At 33.0% G+C, this 22,145-nt stretch overlaps 2 protein-coding genes across 3 annotated transcripts in view; one reads left to right on the top strand and one right to left on the bottom strand.

The window, feature by feature from the left end:
• LOC149488221 (synaptic vesicle glycoprotein 2B-like) lies at nucleotides 1-20,985 on the top strand. Of its 2 annotated transcripts, XM_089695374.1 has the most exons (11): nucleotides 1-134; nucleotides 2,062-2,136; nucleotides 9,454-9,615; nucleotides 12,190-12,357; nucleotides 12,685-12,801; nucleotides 14,615-14,841; nucleotides 15,233-15,405; nucleotides 15,808-15,979; nucleotides 16,473-16,747; nucleotides 17,264-17,391; nucleotides 18,257-20,985. In XM_089695374.1, exons 1-11 carry the CDS (start codon nucleotides 101-103, stop codon nucleotides 18,361-18,363), a joined length of 1,638 nt encoding a protein of 545 aa, XP_089551500.1. In that variant the 5' UTR covers nucleotides 1-100; the 3' UTR covers nucleotides 18,364-20,985. The 2 variants fall into 2 exon arrangements, with proteins under 2 accessions (XP_089551500.1, XP_089551499.1); XM_089695373.1 differs by lacking the exon at nucleotides 18,257-20,985 and having other exon boundaries at nucleotides 17,264-18,032.
• Nucleotides 20,873-22,145, bottom strand: part of LOC149488220 (putative transporter SVOPL) — a 47,165-nt gene continuing 45,892 nt past the window's right edge. Inside the window, exon 12 of the mRNA XM_089695375.1 lies at nucleotides 20,873-22,079. Coding sequence (XP_089551501.1) covers nucleotides 22,037-22,079 — 43 coding nt within the window. The 3' untranslated portion in view covers nucleotides 20,873-22,036. The remainder of the gene's footprint in view (nucleotides 22,080-22,145) is intronic.

The following is a 22,145-nucleotide window of genomic DNA, read 5'->3' as shown; positions in this document are numbered from 1 at the left end:
GGTCAGTGCATTTCCGAACGCAGCTCGCGGCAGTAGCCTCGCGAGGGCTGAAAAAAAAAGTAAATGTTGTCTGTGATTCGTTATCTGTACTAGTGACATAATGGTGTGCAAAATAGCGCCAAAAGTTGACAGTCGTAAGTTTTTATGAAAAATTTTGATTTTTTTTTGAGAAGATTAATTGCTGTCTAATTAATGTTTTAGGGAATTTTAAGGGTTTAATAGTGGAATATATATAAGACGATGAATGAAATGCAATGAAAGAAAATGTATAAAAATCATACATGCATTAAGTTTAAGATCGCCGAATCAAGGAGTTTACGATTTCGTTTAATAATATTGAAGTAGGTATTGTTAGGAATTAGTAAGAGCAAGGGAGATTCACTTCACATCTCTGAAGAATTATTTATTATTTATATTTCATTATAATTAATTAATTGGAATGCTTTCAATGAAAAATTACGTCGGTATTTTACTCAAATTTACTTTATTTACGACTCTACATTTAATTAATCTTGAACTAAGTAAAATTTATTTTCAGCTATTTTCTTTCAGTTCATCTCAAATAATATGTGTTTTTTTTAAATGTGCAATATTTTAATTTCATAAATTTTTAATAATCTTAATATAAGTAAGTAATCAATGTTTCGTTTTAATTCATTTCATATGTAATTTTTCTTATTTATATTTCCAAATCCTATTCCATTATATTATACGGAAAGTTCGTTTAAAAAGATATGAAACAACTGAAAATTACACAGAAAGAAGAAAGTTGACAGTTTTATAACAATCTATTGCATGAAAAGTACATTTAATTTTTTTTAATTTAATAAACATCGCGGAATAACGCTAATAATATCCAACACGCAAAAAGACACAGTTGGCAAATAATGAACAAGATATTTAAAAAAATTTTTACATCTTTAATTAACATTTCAGAACATAAAACAATTTTATCACCAATCCAACACTTAGCCGATAAAACTATGAAGTTTGTAAACCTATAGGTACGTAATGTGTAATCGTTTGGAATTTTATATTTCGTCAATTTGATTATTTTGTACTAATATTAGCTAATTTTTATAGGTATTATTTATAGAGTATAAAAGTTTTGCAATAAAGTGTTAGTAACGAGAATATTTTACATCTATGAAACCAAAACAGTATATGTACATAACTACACATTACTAAATAGTTCATAAATGATAACCATGTTTGAAAATGCAAAACAATATCGTTTGTTTTCAGTAGATGAAGTGATTGGTTTTTAAATTAAAGGTAATTTTTAGACACCTTATCGTATCACAATCGGAATTATCTAAGTATTTCTGATTCTTACAGTAGTTACGATACCTACTTTGTATATCCTGTTTCTAAAATTGAAAATCGGAATGTTTGTTTTGTTGTTTTTACAGGAGCTTCTAAAGCTTCAAAACCACTTAAACCGCTTCATTGTTCTAGAGTGAGATAGGCTTTTTGTTTTTATCCTGGGCGGAACCAGGATGACAACAAATATTTTGTGGTGGTACCTACACGAGTATTATGAATTACATAATGGATAACACTGCTCACATAGTGCGATAAAGAATAACATCACAAAAAAGTTGGAAACAACTTGCATTTCCAATATTTTTGTCCTTTTTCAATAGTAATAATGCCGATTTTCATCATATTTCACCACTACAAATATTAGTGTACAAGTTTTAGTAATTGTTACCTAAGCGTTCTAACAGACGAACGGCAAGTTGTGAACGGCAGAGGCTACTTCAGCCGTCGACGCGTCGGCGGCAGCAGTCAATATGTATAAGTGGCGATGCTTGCAGTTTTGTGCTGACGGCAAACTGCAAGCGTTTGACGTTTGACGGCATCCGTTTTTGCGTGTCGACGGCAGCCGTCGACATATTGACTGCTGCCGTCGACTGCCGTCGACATGAGGCGACGGCTGAAGTAGCCTCTGCCGTTCACAACTTGCCGTTCGTCTGTTAGAACTCTAAGCTGCGAATTTAGGTTGGTAAGACTTATGCGCTATCTCTTTGCATGTCATTAAATATATTTTTGTTACAGCTTCCCACAGAGTGAATGGAGAAGCACAAGATGCTGCAGAGATAGCCGATTATGAAACTGCGTTAGATGCAGCTGGTATGTATGAAATGTGTAATTTTATGTAACAACTTATAATGTGCTATCATTATTATTGATTACCTTGGTATAGACTTGTACAGGATATAACTATGTAAAAAAGACGTGTGGCACTCGGGGACTGCCGCGGTAAAGCTATTGCATGCTATGCTTTCAAGCCACACCTCCGTGCCCGTCGGAGTGGGGAGCGTGAGGTTTTTTCGTTACTGAATTTCTGGATTCGGTCCCCGCGCTCAAGGCCCGCGATAGAAGCTATGCAATAGCTTAAAAATTAACTTTTCTAGGCATTAGAAAGTGAAACAGATGTTAAATACTAGATTTGTGTCTTCATGGGTTCATAGGATTAGACTGATTTTTATCCAACTATGGTTTACCTACGTTTAGATTTATCTGAGGAAGGTTGTGCCGTTTAAAGTACACGGTAACATGTAAGTACATAGATTTTTGGCACGCCCTATGCCGTAGGCGACATAAAAATTTCCTTTCGTAATTAATATTAATTATGAATTAAGTTTGTGTTAACATTTATTTATTGATTTTATCTCATTAAAATGATTATTTTAAACAAATATTAGCATTCTGCATACCTCTCGTTAAAAAGAGCATTTTAGATAATTTATATGTTTATTTAAGGCCGGTTACAAAGCTTTGGAAAAGTTCGAATTAGCATATATTTCAGTTCTTATTTACTCTTATACACACTTTTCAATGATGAGCCGAAACATATACGTTTGCCTATCTCTACAAAAATAAATAAGAATTGCAATTACATGTTATGCTAAGCTTCTACATTTCTCAAGTCGATGAAATAACATGGCGTGACCACAAATTAAGCCGCTGGAAATGCAAAAATGACTACGTTATTAAAAGCAATAGTGTATTTCGTAATACCTTCTCCTGTAAACCAGATTTCTGATGCAATATGTCCGAACAGTCATTTATCATTTAAAGAAAATTCGAAACAAAAAATGACGGGACAGGCTGTATTTCTGGTTTTAAATACTGTTAAAATTGTCATGCGTCAGTTATGGTTGGTAAAGGAGGAACTGGTATTCTTCAAATTTGACAAAGAGTACAGAGTAAAAAATAAACATTGGGATAGTAAGAAATTGTAACTTGAGCTTACCTAGATGTTTGCGTTTATTTCAGGAGCAAAAAATGTTTATATGACACACTATTATGTAAAGTGACGAAACTAAATATTTTCCTTAAAATTAAATTACAATCCTACAAATATGTCTTCAACAAATATTTTATCATTTCTTTTATTACCCATGATTTACTGGACCTATGATGCAACTAAACGCTGTTACTTATTTTTCTTTAATATATAAGATAACGCTTAGTTTTATAGGCATGTTCTATGTGCAATTTTCTCTATACTTTACGAAATTATAAGAAAACCAATATAGAAACTTATAAAAAGAATTGGATCACACTTCATTAATTATAGGTCTTTGTATGAACTAAGAGCAATATTTTTGTTGTAAGAATTGAATTGAATTGAATTTTTTTAATAATTCTTATATTTCAATCCTTATCTCTAATTTTCATCATATCATAAACTTACACAATCAGTATTATATTATGGATTTTCTTGAAAACAGGAAAAACTAGCGTCTTAATTTTACACAATACATACCAAAAACATTGTTTCCAACGTCAATAATAGGCGCGGCAAGGCGTGCCCACTTTAGACATTAAATTAATTACACATTAAATTAAAAAATCATACTAATATATCTTTACTGGCGTAAATATGTACTTGCAAGATGTTAGAATTTATGAGAACATAACATATTTGTCAAGTTTTTTGGTATGAATAGAAGAAAACGTAAACATTCTTATTATAATACATTTTCATAGGCGTGGGTGGTAAATATCAGACGTAACTACACATAACTGCAACTTAATCATATAGGTTTTAATTTTTTTACTTATAGCCTATAGGGTATTCAATTTTATCGAAATACTTAGTAAATATATTATCATACTAGCGGTCCGCCCCGGCTTCGCCCGTGGTACATATTTCGTAATAAAAGGTAGCCTATGTTCTTTCTCAGGATCTAAAGATTATCTGTGCCAAATTTCATCAAAATCGGTCCAGTAGTTTATGCGTGAAAACCATACATACATACATACATACAAACCTTTCCTCTTTATAATATTACCTAGTATAGATTATGTGGACACAAAAAAAAATATTAATCTGTATCTTGCTTAACATTTAACATCTAAAAATAAGACTTAAAAAAATATTTGTGACATCTTCAATCTAAACCAGTAATGTGAGGCGCCATACCGAGCAAACCGGAGTGATTTAAGTTGTATGACCTAAACGAGTTTCTGATGTAAGAAAATTGCAAATGATCCTCAACGTTTTTCAAAAAGTAACGGTTTTTATAAAAAGTTTACATTTTATTTCTACTACGACTCTACAATAATGAAGTTTCGATTTTTGTCTGTTTCTCTGTGCTGTTAAACTGTTTAACCATCACTGTTAAACATACTTATAATGTACTAGCTTTCCACCCGCAGCTTCGCCCGCGCAGTCAAAGAAAAACCCACATAGGTCCCGATCCCGTAGGATTTCCGGGATAAAACCTATCCTATTTCCCGGGGTAAAAAGTAGCCTATGTCCTTTCTCGGGTATCATAATATCTCTATACAAAATTTCATGCAAATTGGTTTAGTAGTTAACGCGTGATTGAGTAACAGACAGACAGAGTTACTTTCGCATTTATAATATTAGTATGGATAACGTAAAATAATTTTGTTTATAAAATATGGTTACGAGTTGCAGGCAACTTAAGGCTCTACCCCCTAGATAAGAAAAAAATGGAATTATTTTACGTAAACATTATTAAAATCCGTTCGTTTCTTACAACCTTAATTAAGAAGAATTTAAAAAGCTACATTCCCTGCAATATCCAATCCATTGCCCTCTAACCCATAAGTTATGACGTCACAGAATTATGTCACACAAATACCCAATTCTAATTTTTGACACTCCCATAAACAGATAATATCTAGAACACAAGTTAAGAATCCATATAGGCTTGATAAATAATGTTTATGTTATTTTTTTCTTGGAAGCACGTACCTATGACGTCATTGGGCCTGCTACGTAGCAACATAGATAAATTAATACTAGATTATCATTATAACTAGATCTGTGCTAGATATCTTATCAATTGTCCGTTTATTTTTATATAATAGGAAAGTGGAATTATCTATTTTTAACATATAGGCATTGATCGTAAGATCTATTTCGAGATATATTTTCATACGTAAAAGATTTCTCTCTTATTGCGAAAAAAAAAACAAAAGTACTGGTATAGTATTTTATTGTATGTCCCAAAACTTAGAAAGATTTATATTGTTTTCAAGCGTTCAAGTTATTAAAGTTTATTAAAACTATCCTCTTCTCTTCCTCAGCCTTTCGATGTCCACTGCTGAACGTAGGCTTGTAGCGACACCTCGCTCTGAATCGCGCAAGCGAAATGTTTTCGCTACAGAGCATATATACAATTTTCCGACATCATCCATCGGGGCCTTCACGGCCGGCCAGTCGAGTAGACTGGTCGAGGATCCTCCCTTTTTCGATGGAGGAATTCCACCTTCCTTCCTCCACAGGCTTCTCCTAATGCACGCCACTGAGCCCGGTCGGTTAAGAATGTGACTTGCCATAGGAGGTAAATGCCCATAGTCGCCACGCTGGGCATGCGGGTTGGCGACCGTTGAGCATAGTATTTCGAACCAGTAATGCTGCTGCCCATTGCCGGCCTTCAAAATTTTACTATGCTGCTTCGGATGGTTATACCGCCATCAGTCGGTCGTCAGATCCTCTTCTTAGTATAGTAGTAATACTGAAAGATTTTTAGGATAGAAATGATGTCAACTGTTGGTACACACCTTTTCAATTTCTTCTAATGATTAAGTAATTAAGTTATACCTTATAATCTGTCAGAATGAACAAAAAGACTAAACGGAAATTGACAAGACTTTTACAGAAATGTAGACCAATCTCCGTAAGGTGATTACTGATTAGAAACGGAAGTCTTGAACTACTGGGAATGAGAATAAAAAAAATCTTAATTAACGACCGTTTTTTAACTTTTCTAAGCACGATGGAGTTCTTCATGATACTTCACATTTTCTCGTTGTATCGTAATATCGTTTTAAACTTATTAAACGAAAAAATATAAAATAAAGGAAGAGATTACATCAATAACCACTTAAAAGTATGTATTGAGCCTAATGTTATGTACTGACTTTCCTACACAAAGTTTTTCAATATGCTTTCTCATGAAAAGTAGTTCGTGTTTTATCTGAAAATTCAGCTATATTATTATTGACGTAGAAACAATAACTATTCCTTAATAAAATAGACATAAAACTTATTTTTATTCTAAGAAGATTGCTTTAAATTAACTCGTACCGTATTTAATTATTTTATTACCGTGCCTTAAAATGGGGGACATTCAAATTTTTTCTGTTTATTCACATGGAGGTATGTAATTGCATACTAAATTGTACAGTAAACAGTCTGTAATTTTGTTCTATATATTATTGCAAATCTTACATAATATTATTTAAACTGCACTGTATAATGTATATCTATACTTAACATTATAAAGCTGAAGAGTTTGTTTGTTTGAACGCGCTAATCTCGGGAACTAATATTTCAAAGCGGCCAGTAGTCCGTTTGAAAAAATTATTTCGGTGTTAGATAACCAATTCATCGAGGAAGGCTATATAGGCTATACATATATCATCATGCTAAGACCAACAGGAGCAGAGCCACGCGGGTGAAACCGCGGTGCGCAGCTAGTAATAACAATACACATGGACGTCCAAGCCGACGTATTGTAGTTTTCGTTATGGGATACATCATAGCCAGGAATGTGCAATAGGGTTGTCAACGATGCAGAACTGGTCCTCGGAGCTGGTTTTTGTTTGTCTTAGGTCTCTTGTAGGGCTCACATTGCCCTGTTTTGCATAAGGTTGTATAGTAAAATGCTTTTAGTGGAGACAGATTCATATTATCACTGATCGTTTTCTTTAAGACAAGACGGTGATCAGATTTTTGTTACTTGTCCGATGAGATTATGTACAATATTTTTTTTAATTTCGATCTAGAAAAGGTTTTAGCATTTACAAGCAAACATTTATAATATGTAAATATTTCAAAAATGCTCAGAAATGTTAAATAAAAAAAGAAAATCTATTTCAGAAAACAGAATTTTTATATCAAATCGAAAATGCGGCCCTTTTTACGTTTTTAACAAAACTTATTTACGTAATTAGCAAAATGTGGCAACCCTAACATTGACCCTTATTTACCTTGACATTGGTATTGCAACGACTTTAATGGTCCGCTTCGAGTGTTTATAGTGTGTTATAAAAACCGCGTAATGGCCTATCAATATTTATCTAAAGATGTCTTATTTAAGATCCTTTATATGCTATTAAGAAATAAAAATAGACTGACTTATTTCAGGTAGCTGTAGAAGTGTAGAAGTAAAAAACTATACCTAGACAAACTGATTTGGGAGTCAATTAGTTGGGTGGTAAATTAATTTAGAAAAATAATCTTGAAACAAAAACACGACGTAAAATGACTATCGATATCAAGTTTTTGCACACATATTATAGGCACTCCCAGACACTAAAAAGGAATGTTTACTCCACAATTGTTATAGCTATGGGGATCGAACCCACGACTTCAGGGTCAATTCGCCAATAACCTCTGTACTTACCGAATCGTCGAAAGTCCACAAACTTAGTCAAACATAATTTTTACAGCTTTTGTGTACACCTACTTCATATTGGTTCACTGTAAAACTATCGTAAATAAACTACAAGGTTTTACTGTTGTGTCTGTTTGTTCATGGTGAAGGTCAGGGATGAGGGTTGGTGTATGGGAATTCGATACAAAAAATACCTGTTTTTTGTGTGTCAGTCACTCGAACATATTAAGCATTTTTTAAACGGTTTAAAGTATTTCATAATAGGTTTTAAAATAATCATCAAAAAATAATTATTTAGAGTTAGGTTTAATATTCCTCTTCGATATTATACGTGTATTATTTGCTGATTTGAAGAAACATTTTACAAAATTGTACATTATTTCCAATCAAGTTATTATAATTTGTTTTATTTGTTTTAAAATTGGTCTTACAATGTCTTTGTTTAGCAGAAAACTCTCCTTTTAAATTAAACGCCCAGTGTAACCAAATATATACGACAATCTTTTCTAAGGCCTGTGACTATAATAAAATATTAAAATTAGAGGAAAATTAGAGACACCTCTGCAGAAATAGAGCATAAAGCTAGATGATTAAAACTAAGATAAAAGTGGACTAAGATGTTTCAATGAATAAATGAATTATTATTATTATATAGCAGAATACCTAGCATATTTGAGCGAATGATACATCTAAAACAAACCCAGTAAATGATTTTGTTGTGAATGCTCAAGCATGGTTTTGATAGCTCGAATCCTCTCACAGCTGACAGACAATGCTTAGTTATTTAAATACCGTGTTATTGTTCTACAGATATTGTTCAATATGCTATAACTACGTGGTTAGGTAATGACTTGCGATGCCGAAATGAGTAAACTATAAAATAATCCATTTCATTATTTAGTTATTTGGAAAATTATAAATGAGAAACATACATTGTTGTTTATGATTGTTTGTTGTTACAATTGTAGATTATTCGCTCTTTTAAGACACAAAATACCTATATGTAGAAGACCATTCATGACCAAAATAGGATTTTTTCTTGTTAAGGTGGAATATGTAATATTATTTTAAAACTCATTTAAGTTAAAAAATAATTTATTTTATTCCTTCATCTGTTTGTTTCTTTATTCGTCCAGTTTCGTTTATATTCAAGATCAACTTGATTGAAAGTAGTATGGTAAATACTAAATACCATAAAACTAAGACGAAAGACGCGGGTTCGAATCCCACAGCGTGATAGAATTTATTCTATTTAAAAATTATTTCTCAAACAATGCAATCTAGTTTATTAAAAAAAATATTTAATAAATTTGCTCTACATTGTAAAAACACGCCTTTAATTTTACATTTATATGAATTATATTTTGAAGTGAAACTTCTTTAGGCGCGTTGAGAGCAAAATTTCATGTCGCGTCATGGCAATATCGTCACGCCATGGAGTAAAGCGACGATTTCGGTGTCTTTGAATCCTGCCAAAGAAGTTTCACTTCTGACACGTGTGCTCGACACACGTTTTTTTACAGAGTATATACTTACTTAATATTTAATTATTATTCATCCCCAGGCTACGGCCGCTTCAGCCGAAGCGTGCTGGGCGCGTGCGCCTGCGCATTCTTCACGACAGGCGTGCAGAACTGCGTGATGTCATATGTATTGCCTGCTGCTAGGTGCGAATTGCAACTCACTACGTACCAGGCTGGGCTGATTAATATGGCTTTTATGAGTGGTAAGAGATGATTTTTGTGAAATTTTATTAGGATAAATAGATATATTTTCTCCTGGAATATAGCAAAAGTATCTTCTAACATGAATATAGGTATTTCATGTTTACTAACTTACTAACTTTCAGTAAACCTGAATGACAATACATCTGATTATTATTTAACAATCAAAACAACGTGGTGGTAAGTTAATGAAATATGATTGCGCGAAGAAATTTAAATGTAACTTTTTGTTAGAAGCGTAAAAAATGGTTGAAAAAAAAAAACAAAAAATAAATATCTCGCTAAATATTGAGTGTTAAAAAATGTAAGGCATTTGTATTTTTAACCGACTTCAAAAAAAAGGAGGAGGTTATCAATTCGGCCGGTATGTTTTTTTTTTTTTTTTTTTATGTATGTACACCGATTACTCCGTGGTTTCTGAACCGATTTACGTGATTCTTTTTTTGTTCGATGCGGGATGGTGTCGAATTGGTCCCATTTTATTCGGATAGGCCCGGTAGTTTTTATTTTATGAGCATTTTTGTCTGTATTTGTAAATGTTGCAAGTGCAAGTTTGAAGTCGGTTGTTTTTAACGCAGTTATTGACTTGTTATGTCTCTGTTTTCGCTTAATTTTCAGAAACTGAACTGATTTGAAAAATAAATAGCTTGGTAGGTAATTGGTTTGGTAAAATAGATACTACAAACATAGACTTTTAAAATCATAGAGTCACACACATTCAATTTAATAATCATAGAGTCATCAAAAATTCTGCTCTGTTTCGATCTTTTCAAAATAAAAATGTGTGCGTGTACTTAGTGTACACACGTAAGAAGTGAAACTTCTTTATGACCTTATTTTTCAAAAAATAATTTACTATATGCAACTTTACAGAAATACGTCGAATCACGCGTGGTAAGAAAAAGATGGCGCGTAACGGAAAAATGTCACGCGTAACAAAAAAATGTTACACTCAATTTTTCTCCAACCCCGATAAAGAAGTTTCACTTCAAAAAGCTAAATCAAATGATGTGACGGTCTTGCGGCGGTTGTTCAATGCATTAATTGATTGGCCATTAATTCCTTCCGGCTAATGGAGTAATTGCGTAATTGTCGAAACGTCTGCAAACTGCGGAATTGAAAACGATTAGTTTACATGTTTACGGGTTTGACGATATTCATCTGATTGGGTGGTGCGTCATTTTTATTGTTCCGTACCCAAAGGGTAAAACGGGACCCTATTACTGAGACTTCGTTGTCTGTCTTTCTGTCTCCTCTCATAAACCGTGATAGCTAGAAAGCTGAAATTTTCACAAATGATTTATTTCCGTTGCCGCTATAACAACAAATACTAAAAATTAAATAAAGTAAAATAAAGGGGGGTCCCCATAGTACGGAACCCTTCGTCCGACTCGCACTTGGCCGGTTTTTGTTTCAAGATTTTACACGCAAAATTCATAAAAGCAACCTTTCCGAAGAACAAAGTTTTTCTCGATGGCCGTCCGAAATTAAAAAGGGGCCTTATTCTGCCATTGGCTAAAAGCCAATTTAAAAAAATAAAAAATTAAGTCCATGAATTTAACTTAAGAATACAATTCGTAGTAATTATTTAGTCATCTGTAGTACAATAGTAAATTTAACATGTTATATTTTGCTATTAATTAGTACTAGTATTTTCCCGCGGCTTCGTTGTGAATATTAAATAATAAATATTGGTTTAATTTTCATTCTCTCGTTACAAGATCTTGTTGATGTGCGTACAAGAGTCTTGTACGCACATCAAAATAGAGCGTAGCTATATAAGTAAGCGTAAAACCTTAACACGCGGAGTTTCCTTAAAAATTACCAATGTAATAAAAAAATTCGTTAAAATGAAGAATCTAATAATTTTTTCGCAGTAACACACCTAAATAAACACAAAGTTAACCATGTGTGATTTACAAAGAAACAGTTAAATTTATTAACGTATCCTAATCGATTATACACACACGGAATAACGTAAAAGGATAATATTTAACAATATAATGTGCTAATGCGATAAATTCTTTGAAAAAACACATAAGTACAATTCGCAAAACCATATTTGGTACTATATTTTGAGCGTGATTTAACTTTAGACCGGCATCACGTGGTATGTACTGATGAAAGGTAAATCTTTAAGTTTTAGTCCGCGGTTTCGCGTGGTAATCAGGTAAAAATGAATTTATATTATGGTCATGCATGCCAAACTGCAGTTCAATTGATGTATAATGTGCCAGATATAACTAGAGTCTAGGCCAACTTTATTATTTTTAAAATATTTCTGTGTTAGGGAACGATGTTTTCAGATAAAATCAGCTAAGTGTTCAGATAAAATCAGCATGTTGCATATATATAATCTAAATTGGTGTTGAACGACTCTTCGATTTGAAAATAGATTGCGGGGCTTCTGCTAGCCTATTTGACATTTTTTGACGTAAAATTTCATAAGTAATAGAAATAACTTTATTATATGACTTTTTTTCTTTTTAACGGAATGATAAATACTCATAAAATGTAGTTCCTAACGTTTGTAAAAGCTAGGAAAGACAAATAATTATTTATTTTTTGATTTCCAGGTGGAGTAGCAAGTGCATTCTTTTGGGGTATAGTAGGAGATGTATTTGGTAGAAAGAACATGCTCAGCATGACACTACTCATAGATTCTACTCTACTACTAGCGCAGAGTACAGTATCAGATTATAGACTACTGTTGGCAGCGAGGTCTATTAACGGGTTTTTAGTGGGTAAGTTTTGATTCTACGATAATTTAGAAGATTTTTTGTAGTGCCAAAAAAATAGTTTTTATATTTTATTTCTATTTCTGTTATATTCTATACTTAATAATTACAAAATAATAATTAATTTAACACTGAGATATTTTATAAATAAGTACTCAAAATATGTATAAGATTTAAATGACAATAATTGTCCTAAATTAATTTTCTGTCGTTGTTACTATTAAATTTAAAATTACTCAAAAAAAAAATTGAATGTTAATTTTAATAGAATCAAATCTCTGAATTTTCATCGTTATTAATGTAATCTTAAAATGAATAATTATATATTTCTAGGAGCGCCATCAACCCTTGTATTCCCGTATCTGTCAGATTTAGTGGGGGTGAAAAAACGACAATTTTATCTCGACTTGACTGGCATGAGCTTTGTGGCTGCGTGGCTTTTGTTACCAGGTAAATGTTACTGTTTATTACATTATATAGGAAAGAAAATTAATAGATATTATTATAATAATTTAAAGAATGTTTGTCTATATGTTCTAATCACTACATTGTATAATACAAAGTCGCTTAGGCGCTCTATCCCTATGTCTCTATGTATGCTTAAATCTTTAAAACTACGCAACGGATGGACCTTAGATGCATTTTTTGAAGTGAAAACTTCTTTAGCGGCGTCGCGTTGGGTATAAAATCTTAAACTCGCGTCAGGACACGTGGCCTGATCGAAAAAGCGTAAGACGGATGTTTTTTTTTTTAGCCCTTATATTCCATGCGTAAGACGGATACCATTCCAAAATATCAAACATGCTGAACGTTAATAATCAAGTTTTCACTTCTGCCGGCACTCCCGGAGTGCAACCCGTCTTTTTTTTTAGTAGAGTGTTTATATGTACAAAATTTATTAGGTTTAAAACACAGCGGAAAGCTAATTTTAAAATACATATTAACACCTCAACTTAACACCGCATTCCAATCAGTAAGAGAACTTTCATTCACAAGTCATATTAAAATAGCAATTGTATTTAACTCGCTTTTACCAAGTGTTCTGTATGACCTTAACGGTAAACCGATATAAGGTTGTTGCAGCTTGTGAGCTAAGCGATAACGCGCTATACTTAGCTATATTGAAATTAATTATAAATCACTATACATACATTCATATGTCGCTAGGAAGAGGAGATTATCGATTGAATGTACCAAAAAAAAATTTGGTTGTCTGTAAAGTTGGTTTACTGACGATAGTTGAACGTGACAACGTCCGATTGTGCTTCTTTGTCGCTCGTTCCGCGCTCTCGCTTGCACTTCAAGCCTTACATGGAACGCCTCAGAGCGAGGTAACGCCGCATGAGTCATGTTTTTTCGTGCGTGCAGGCGGCCCCATCGAATTATAAGACGTTGTCACGTCAAAAATAAATAACAAACACTGAAACGTGAACAGTTTTTACTCTAGAATGTAGATCGAAGGAAGAATCCTTAATTTTAATTTATTATCTGGCAGTGTATATTCCCTTTAAAAAAAAGCGGAATAAATGTAATAAAAAATGCTGAAAAATGGAAAACCTTGTTTGGGAACGTCGATGAATTAAACAGTAATTTTAAAATACAGTTAAATAAGTAAGCTATTAATAATTAGCTTGTAGTGGAAGACATCCCTATCTTTAAAATAATAACCTCAAGAGAAATGAGGAGCTGTCAATCCAAATAAAACATTAATACAATCACACAGTGCATCTAGGTAACCTAAAAGTTATCCTGGTATTAGTGTTAAGGCTAACTCTCAGTGGAGTTTTGTTAAGTCATTGGTATTAATGATATAGTTTCTAAGGTTCTATAGATTAGGTTATGATTACGTGCATTTAGTCGATGAGGAGAAAAACAGAATATAATATTATAACAATTTTTTGATATTTTATTTTTGTTATTAAAGTTTAGATAACGTTAAAAAAAGTAAAAAACTTTAAATTTCAATGATTTTCGTTTATTTATATCGAAGTGGTTTTAATAATTTAAAATAATTCTAGGTAATCCTCTTTGGAAAAAAACAGTGATTCGATACAATTCATTTCGATTAACTACAAAAGATTTTGGGAGAAACTGAGAATTGCGTATTATTTGTGATAAATTATCATGGTTTGATAATTATCAGATTACAGGTTTCATAGTTCGTACTGTTTAAGTTATTGTTTTAGAGGCTTTTTTTTTCACAAAAACAGATTTTGTAATATTGTACTTAAATTTATAAAGTTTTAAAAACAATTATTTTCAGCGGTCGCCTGGCTAGTGATCCCCTTCAAACTGGCTTCCTACTCCCACCTCCCCATTCACTCGTGGAGGCTGTACATTGCCCTGGGCAGCATTCCAGGGTTCGTCTCCGGACTCTGGGTGTTATTCCTGCCTGAAAGCCCCAGGTTACTGACGGACACTAGCAGGGGAGATGACGCTGTGAAGATTATGGGTGAAATTTGTAGGGGAAACGGAGGAGGGGAATATAAGGTTGGTATTTTTTTTATTGACTTAAATATAATCCATTTTGGAGGCTGCATAGGGTTCGTCTCCGGGATCTGCATGCTGTTCCTGCTAGAGAGCCCCAGGGTAAAAGATTTTATTTCATTAATAAAACAAAGATTCAGTTGCATAAACCCAAGTTGTTAAAGAATGAAGCAGTTTTTATAGTTTGTCAATTTTGCTTATTTAAATTGCAGGCGCAATAAAATATTAATGTAGGTATAGAATAATTTAGTCGTGATAGCGCAACAGACATTCTTTGTTTTCAATACAGGGGTGTATTGAAAAAAAATTATTTATTTAAATTACGACCCAAAATGAAGTATCTTCAAAAGATCTTATTTTTCATGTTTTTACTTATTATTTAATAAATTTCCAGATAAAGAAGATAATCCAAGACAATATATTCGTAGCCAAATCTCTGAATGGTGAAGAGAGTAGAACAAAGGCTTTATTTGTGAGCGTGTTGAAAGATTTAAAGATGTTTGTGTCCAAAACATATGCGGTGAAGTCTTCGTTGATACTGTTCGTCTTCTTTGCTAATATGGCTGCGTGAGTATTTTCTTTTTAATTTTTAGTTCTTAATAGATGTGATAGAATAATAATTAATGCTGTATTACAAAAAATATAAATTTTTCGGGACTATAATTAATTTTTAAGGCAAATTAATTTATCATAGTAGAAATATGAAATAATGTTGTAGGCGTACTTATAAAAATTGTACTAAAACTTTCTCTTTCTTTAGTCATTCCCTTTTACTTTAATTTTTCTTTTCTCATGGTTAACTGGGCCAGACAGATTATTTGATACCAAAAGACCGCTTATCGAAATTCAATTTTGTATATTGTCTGTTGTGCCGCTTTTACTGTACTGCAACTTCTGTAACTTTCTGATTATCCAATTAAGTGTTCTTCATATTCAACTATTTTATTTTCATTTCTATTTGATTTCCAGTGGTTTCGGTCTAAATCTCTGGATACCAGAACTGCTCCTTCGCACTCAAGGCAAAGATTGCAGATCAGAACCAGAACAAGCAAAACTTTTGAACACTACGTGGAAGGGAAATTACGTGGAGCGGCACAATGGCAGCTATAGCGAGCCCTGTGATGGAATTATTGACGATTCTGTAAGTATTTAGGGCATTTTTACTAGTTTCAGCCAATTTTATTAGTTTTGCAGCAATTTTTATTAGTTTGCAACCAATTTTATTAGTGAGCAGCCATTTTTATAAGTCAGCAGCGAATTATATTAGTCTGCAGGCATTTTTATTAGTTAGTACCTAGAACAGGCGACGTTGTTGAACGGTAATATCTCGTGAAAGGGCTACTTGGAGCGGCATAATAGCTATAGGGAGCTCTGTGATGTTTTTGTTGATTCTGTTAGTATTTTAGACTATTTTTATTGGAATTGAATATTTTATCAGGTACATATTTATTTTTTACGAATATGTACTGGATATCCAATACAAACATTTTATAGAAATAAATCATTGCAGTTTTATGTTTCAATCAAATCAAATATATTTTATCTCTCTCGTAGATGTTTTATTTGATAATACCTCAAAATGTTTATGTTATTTAAGCAACGTAATTTTTGAAGACATGATCAATTTATTCTAGGTATTCACATCAGGCCTCATAGTGGGGGCAGTGTGCCTCTTGGGCAACATAACTTGCATCCTCTCAGCTCGGGGCAGTGGGGCACTCGGCATCCGTCGCTCGTCTGCCCTTTGTGCTGGCGCGTGTGCACTCGCCTGTTGCGTGCTAGCGGCTGGCGCGTGTAGCTGTGCTGGGACAGTTGCTGTGGCTGCTGCAGCTGTGTTAAACGCGGCTTCGTTGAATGGGAATGTACTGCTTATTAGGTTACTGTTGCATGCACTGCCGGCTAAGTTGAGGTGAGTAAAAGGAGCTTCACTTATTTCAATGTTGGAAAGAAATGTGTTAAACGCGGCTGCGTTGAATGGGAATGTACTGCTTATTAGGTTACTTTTATACGCACTGCCGGCTAAGTTGAGGTGAGTAAAAGGGGGGAGGGGAGGGGGGGCTACTTATTGCGGAGAAGTGATGTTTTAGTGAAGGGAGAGGGGTTACCATGACGATTTGTTTGGGATTAATTATTAAACTTTTGTTCTTGTGTTTTGCCTACATCCGCCAATGTGCTATTCATCTAAGGGCTGATTTTTCAATCCTTGGTTAAAACTTATTCATCGAATAACGTATTAAACTACCATTTCAAAAATATATTATATTTGTCTGTATTTTACAGTATATAGGTGACATTTTAAAATGTTCGTGTCATACTTTATTGGATGGATAAATTTTAACCAACGATTGAAAAATCGGCCCTTAAAGCGTCACGGAAAATCGTACGGTAAGTACATAGGTTTAATATTTAAACGGTATTATTCCAGTGGTCTGGGCGTATGTTGGGGCGCATGGTGGGGCCGGTTTGGTGGCGTGGCGTCCAACCTGGCGGTCGGCGTGCTGCTCGACTACTCCTGCCCCGCGCCTTTCCTCGCCGTCGCCGCGCTGCTCACGCGTGAGTATGCTAGCGTCGTCATCTACGTCACCATCGTCACCGTCGTTGTCATCGTCATTACCGTCATCTTCATCTTCATCGATATCTTCATCTTCATCGCCACCATCGTCGTCATAGTGAACATCGCCGTTATCATCATCATCGTCACTATAGTCATCATTATCGGCCTTTTATTATCTACTGGACAAAATCCCTATTAATATAGGGGTCTAACATGCTTCTGTATGAATTGGACCAGAAGGGATGGTAATACAGTTCCACAGAAGATGATGATGATAGGATGGTCAGTAAGTAATAGCACAAAAATAAATAAATATTCAGGACAATTTTCACACACGGCACGATCTGATCCCATACTAAGCTTTCGCTTGTGTTATGGAAACCAGATGGCTGATAAACATACATATATATAATTTTAAATAAATACTTATATATAGATAATTATTAACACCCAGACACAGAGCAAACATCTACATTCATCACACAAATATTTGCCCCGGCGAGGAATCGAACCCACGACCTCTGGCTTGGAAGGCAGGGCCACTACCAACCAAGCCAACCGGTCAGTCAAAGGCCAGAATAATGTAACTGTTATTCTATACGGTGAGAAGAAGGTATAGTAAATAATTGCTTTGCGAGTCAGTCTAGCAATCTGATTCGGAAATTCGGTTGATAGGTTTTTAAGTTATTCGCTGGAAGAAGAAAGTTGTTATCCTCCAGCCAAAGTCTACCTTAATTGGGCAGCCGGTATGTTAAAGGTCAGCGGTTATCACTTAATTAGGACAAATTAACACCTAACCATTTTTACTAAATTGTAGAACTTGTAAAGGAAGAATATTAATTTATTTGTAACTTTTTATAACAGTATCAATTGGTGCCATAATGATGATTAAGTTAGAAACTACAGACGAAGAGAAGACTGAAGAATTCCCAGACAAGGGCTTTGAAAGATATATCTCTACACATATGTAATTTTTTTAATACAACTGTGGAAATTTACAATCGGAACATTATGTAACTATTATGGAATTTTCCATTCGGAAAATTATATAACTACTATGGAATTTTCCAATCGGAAAATTATGTTACTACTATGGAATTTTCCAGTCGGAAAATTATGTAACTACTATGGAATTTTCCAATCGGAAAATTATGTAACTACTATGGAATTTTCCAATCGGAAAATTATGTAACTACTATGGAATTTTCCAATCGGATAATTATGTAAGTATACTATGGAATTTTCCAATCGGAAAATTATGTAACAATTGTGGAATTTTGACAATCGGAAATATTAATTTTTTGTAAAGCTTTTGATGTGTGTGTATTTCGTACAATATAGTTCCTGGACGCCCGTCTCTGTTTAAATGCTAATTTTGTGAAATTTGATGACATTTTTTGTTCTGTGCTGAAGAATTTAGAAAAAACTACATGTTTAAATTTTAATATCTATTAGATTCTCATCAAGTCATCACTATTATAATAATTTATGTTATATACACTGAAATTATTGTATCAAAAAAATATGCCTGCTTTTGTATGCTGTGTGTGTGTGTGTGTGTGTATATGTGTGAAAATACTCGCATCATATTACCTTTGATAATTTTTCTAATTGATGATTTGATGAGACCAAAATATTCTTAGCCAATAGGCAATTATATTATTTTGTTGCGTTTTGAATTTTGGAAAATATTTTACTATCTATTAGATAAAAGATTGGTATTTATATTTTATTTTGAAGGTTCCTATCATAATCCGTCCGATAAGAATATATGTATTGGTTTCCAGAAGATTCGATATTTTCTAAGATTTGATTAAATATCAGTAGGTAAATTTTTTTTGAAAATATTTTATACAGCTAGACAAATTCTTATTTAAGATATATCCGTAATGTTATGTGCCTTTTAATATTATAATAGGTGATAAAATCACTATAGAAAAAAAAAGCTATAATAGGTACATTAAAATTAACATATAAAACGTATTTTATTAAATAATCTAAAGTTGTATTGAACATATCTTTCTATAGAGATTTTTAACTTGCCTAGTATATTCACGTTTTAGGGTGCTTTTTCACCAATAATGTGCGAGGATGTGTAGCGAGGAATGTATTTGTAAATAACCAATAGCACACCCCGGACACTCCATACAAAATTATCGTTTTGACAGTCACACTGTAGAGACTGCAAATGTGTGTGTTAACGCTTTATGGTTGGCACATTTTTGACTAGCGTAAAAAAAAATTCGCGTTTTTCTGATTAAATACATCCGTAAACAGCACAATATCTAACCATTTTCTACGAAAAACGATAATCACAAATCCAAAATAATAAAATTACTTTAAGTCAATTTGATTAATGTTGTCAATCTTCGTTGCGTATCGTCCCTGTAGAAAAATGTGGACCATTTTTAGACTGATCGTGCGGGGTAAGGTAAGTGTTTAATTTTGGCGGGAGGCGGAGAGTGTCCGTTCTGTAGCGTTTAGCTACTATTATGTATTCTGTGCCAATAGTATCGCTTCAAACGCTAAACGCTTCAAATTTCAAACTAAATGAAGCGATATGATTGGTTCTTTACAAACACATTCCTCGCTACACATCCTCACACATTATTGGTGAAAAAGCACCCTTATGATAAAAATATATAGCTAAATACAAAAACAGATGCTAAGCTTTAATCTTGGCTTGTGTATGAGAGAGAAATGTGTATTATGTAAATTTATATTTTATATGAACATGGTACATTTAATATGCATTTTTAATATCCAAAATAATTAGTGTCAGTTTCATGACTTCCTGATAAAGTTACTGATAGCCTAAACATTTAGTCATTATAACAGATAGACAGATAAATAACTAAAGTGACATAAATTGTGAAATTTACTTTTTGTATGTTTGTCCATATTGTTATATTATTAGCTACATAAAATACTTCAATATATCGATAAATTGTATTGTATGGAGGGTAGAGGCATTTTTTATTTAGCGATAAGGTTAGACCGGCTACTCACGTACCTGCAGTAGGGGCAATATTGGTATTGGACCCTTAATTGTGATGTGTATAGGCAAGCAGGGGCAATTTAGAGAACAACTGAAATTGCTCCGACCGCCGACCAACCGAGATTGTACCAATATTGCCCCTGCGGCAGGTACTTGAGAAGCCGGTCTTAACTGACTGACTGAATGACTGACGATTGACTTTATTTCCTTATTCGATTCGAACTGTTTTTGTTTTGATATAGCTCACTAGGTTTTTGGCCGCAAAGCCAAAGGAAAACCTCATGGTTCTCGCTCCAGTGGGATGTCCTTTCTCAGTCTCCAACTATCTCTGTACCATATTTGATTCAAATCGGTTCAGTGCTCAATTTAACATAGTATGTAACTGTGATTCCTAACTTTCTACCCTCCATAGTTGTCTTTTGAAATGTTTAAATGTAAAACTATTATAAGGATCTCTTAAAATAAGAAACATAATCTAGGAATATCTGTGATTAGCTTTATTTCATTAAGTATAACTGTATTTAATTTAAACACATAGGCATTTATACACTTAATTCTAAGTATGAAATAGAAATATAATCCATGATTACATAAATATTGTTTTATTTTATTCAACCTCTACTACTACAATAACTTTAACAATTTCTTTATTCTAACGTTGACAACGAAGTAAAACATTGTAAACATTTTTACATTTTACCTAATACACATTCGTAAAAATATATCTTCACAACCAAAAAATGTACATTGAACCGCAGTTTGTTAATAGGTGGGTAATAAGTACATAATATCAAATCTATGGAATATATTGGATTTAAAAATTCTAACAAAGGAAAATTCTTATCAAAATTTAAGTATCTTAAATTTTAATCTGAAAATCGGCATATTTATAATCTTTATTTGTATCTATTAAGTACCTATACATTTAGCATTAAAACAGTACATTATAATTGGGTTTTACCCCACAGAGTTAAAAAATACTTCGGTATTTCTCTTCACAATCATTTTACTAAAACGTGTGCAAAATCATTTCATTTCATACAATATTACAAATCAAATATCTCACAGAATTATTCATTAACACTAAAAAGTAATAATTAATTGGCTTGTTTTTTCTAACCTATTTAATAAAATAAAATCACAGACAAGTTGCACACCCGATGTATCTCCCTATGTAAAAATAGCGTCTTTTATTATAAAAAATATATAGATTTTTAATCGATTTTTCTTTGACTTGAGCTTAATATTTTGTACAAAACTGTGAACTTTTGAATTTTTTCACATTATTATTAATCACATCGAAACCACTTCATGTTATAATAATATGTATTATACATGGCTCTTTAATGACTGTAATATATTCATATTACTACAAAAAAGCGACAATCCCTAACGGTACATTTAGATCAAACGAACATAGAGTTAGAGCTAGAGCAAGAGTATTATTTCGTGATTTTTTAGTGTCAACGTTAACTCAGTGTTCATTATTTAGAACATTGCATAGAATCTTTTCGAACGCACTAAGAACAACGAAAGAATGCTCTACGCCTGTTTACACTAAAGGCTACCATTCACAAACGCCCATCCGCTGGAGCGTCCCGCCGCACCCGATCCGCGCCGGTGTGATTTGTCGGTGAACTTGTCAGTCATTCGCCATAAGTGCATGTACGAAGTTGTGTTGTTTGTTCACTAGTATAATAAAATTAATAAATAACATGATCATAGAGAGTTTTGGCAAGAATTAATTTTGCTGCT

Source organism: Colias philodice, chromosome 5 (assembly GCF_061535455.1).
Source record: "Colias philodice isolate Cphi_HAF_F1 chromosome 5, ilColPhil1 Martin Lab GWU primary, whole genome shotgun sequence".
NCBI classification, from domain to species: Eukaryota; Metazoa; Arthropoda; class Insecta; order Lepidoptera; family Pieridae; genus Colias; species Colias philodice.
This window is presented reverse-complemented; position numbering and strand designations above follow the sequence as displayed.

What these genes read in the sequence shown, in the direction of transcription:
- LOC149488221 (XM_089695373.1), top strand. Translation starts at nt 101, where the DNA reads ATGGTGTGCAAAATAGCGCCAAAAGTTGACAGTC. An exon ending in AACTGCGTTAGATGCAGCTG is followed by an intron (nt 2,137 to 9,453) that starts GTATGTATGAAA and finishes ATTCATCCCCAG; the next exon opens with GCTACGGCCGCTTCAGCCGA. An exon ending in TATTAACGGGTTTTTAGTGG is followed by an intron (nt 12,358 to 12,684) that starts GTAAGTTTTGAT and finishes ATATATTTCTAG; the next exon opens with GAGCGCCATCAACCCTTGTA.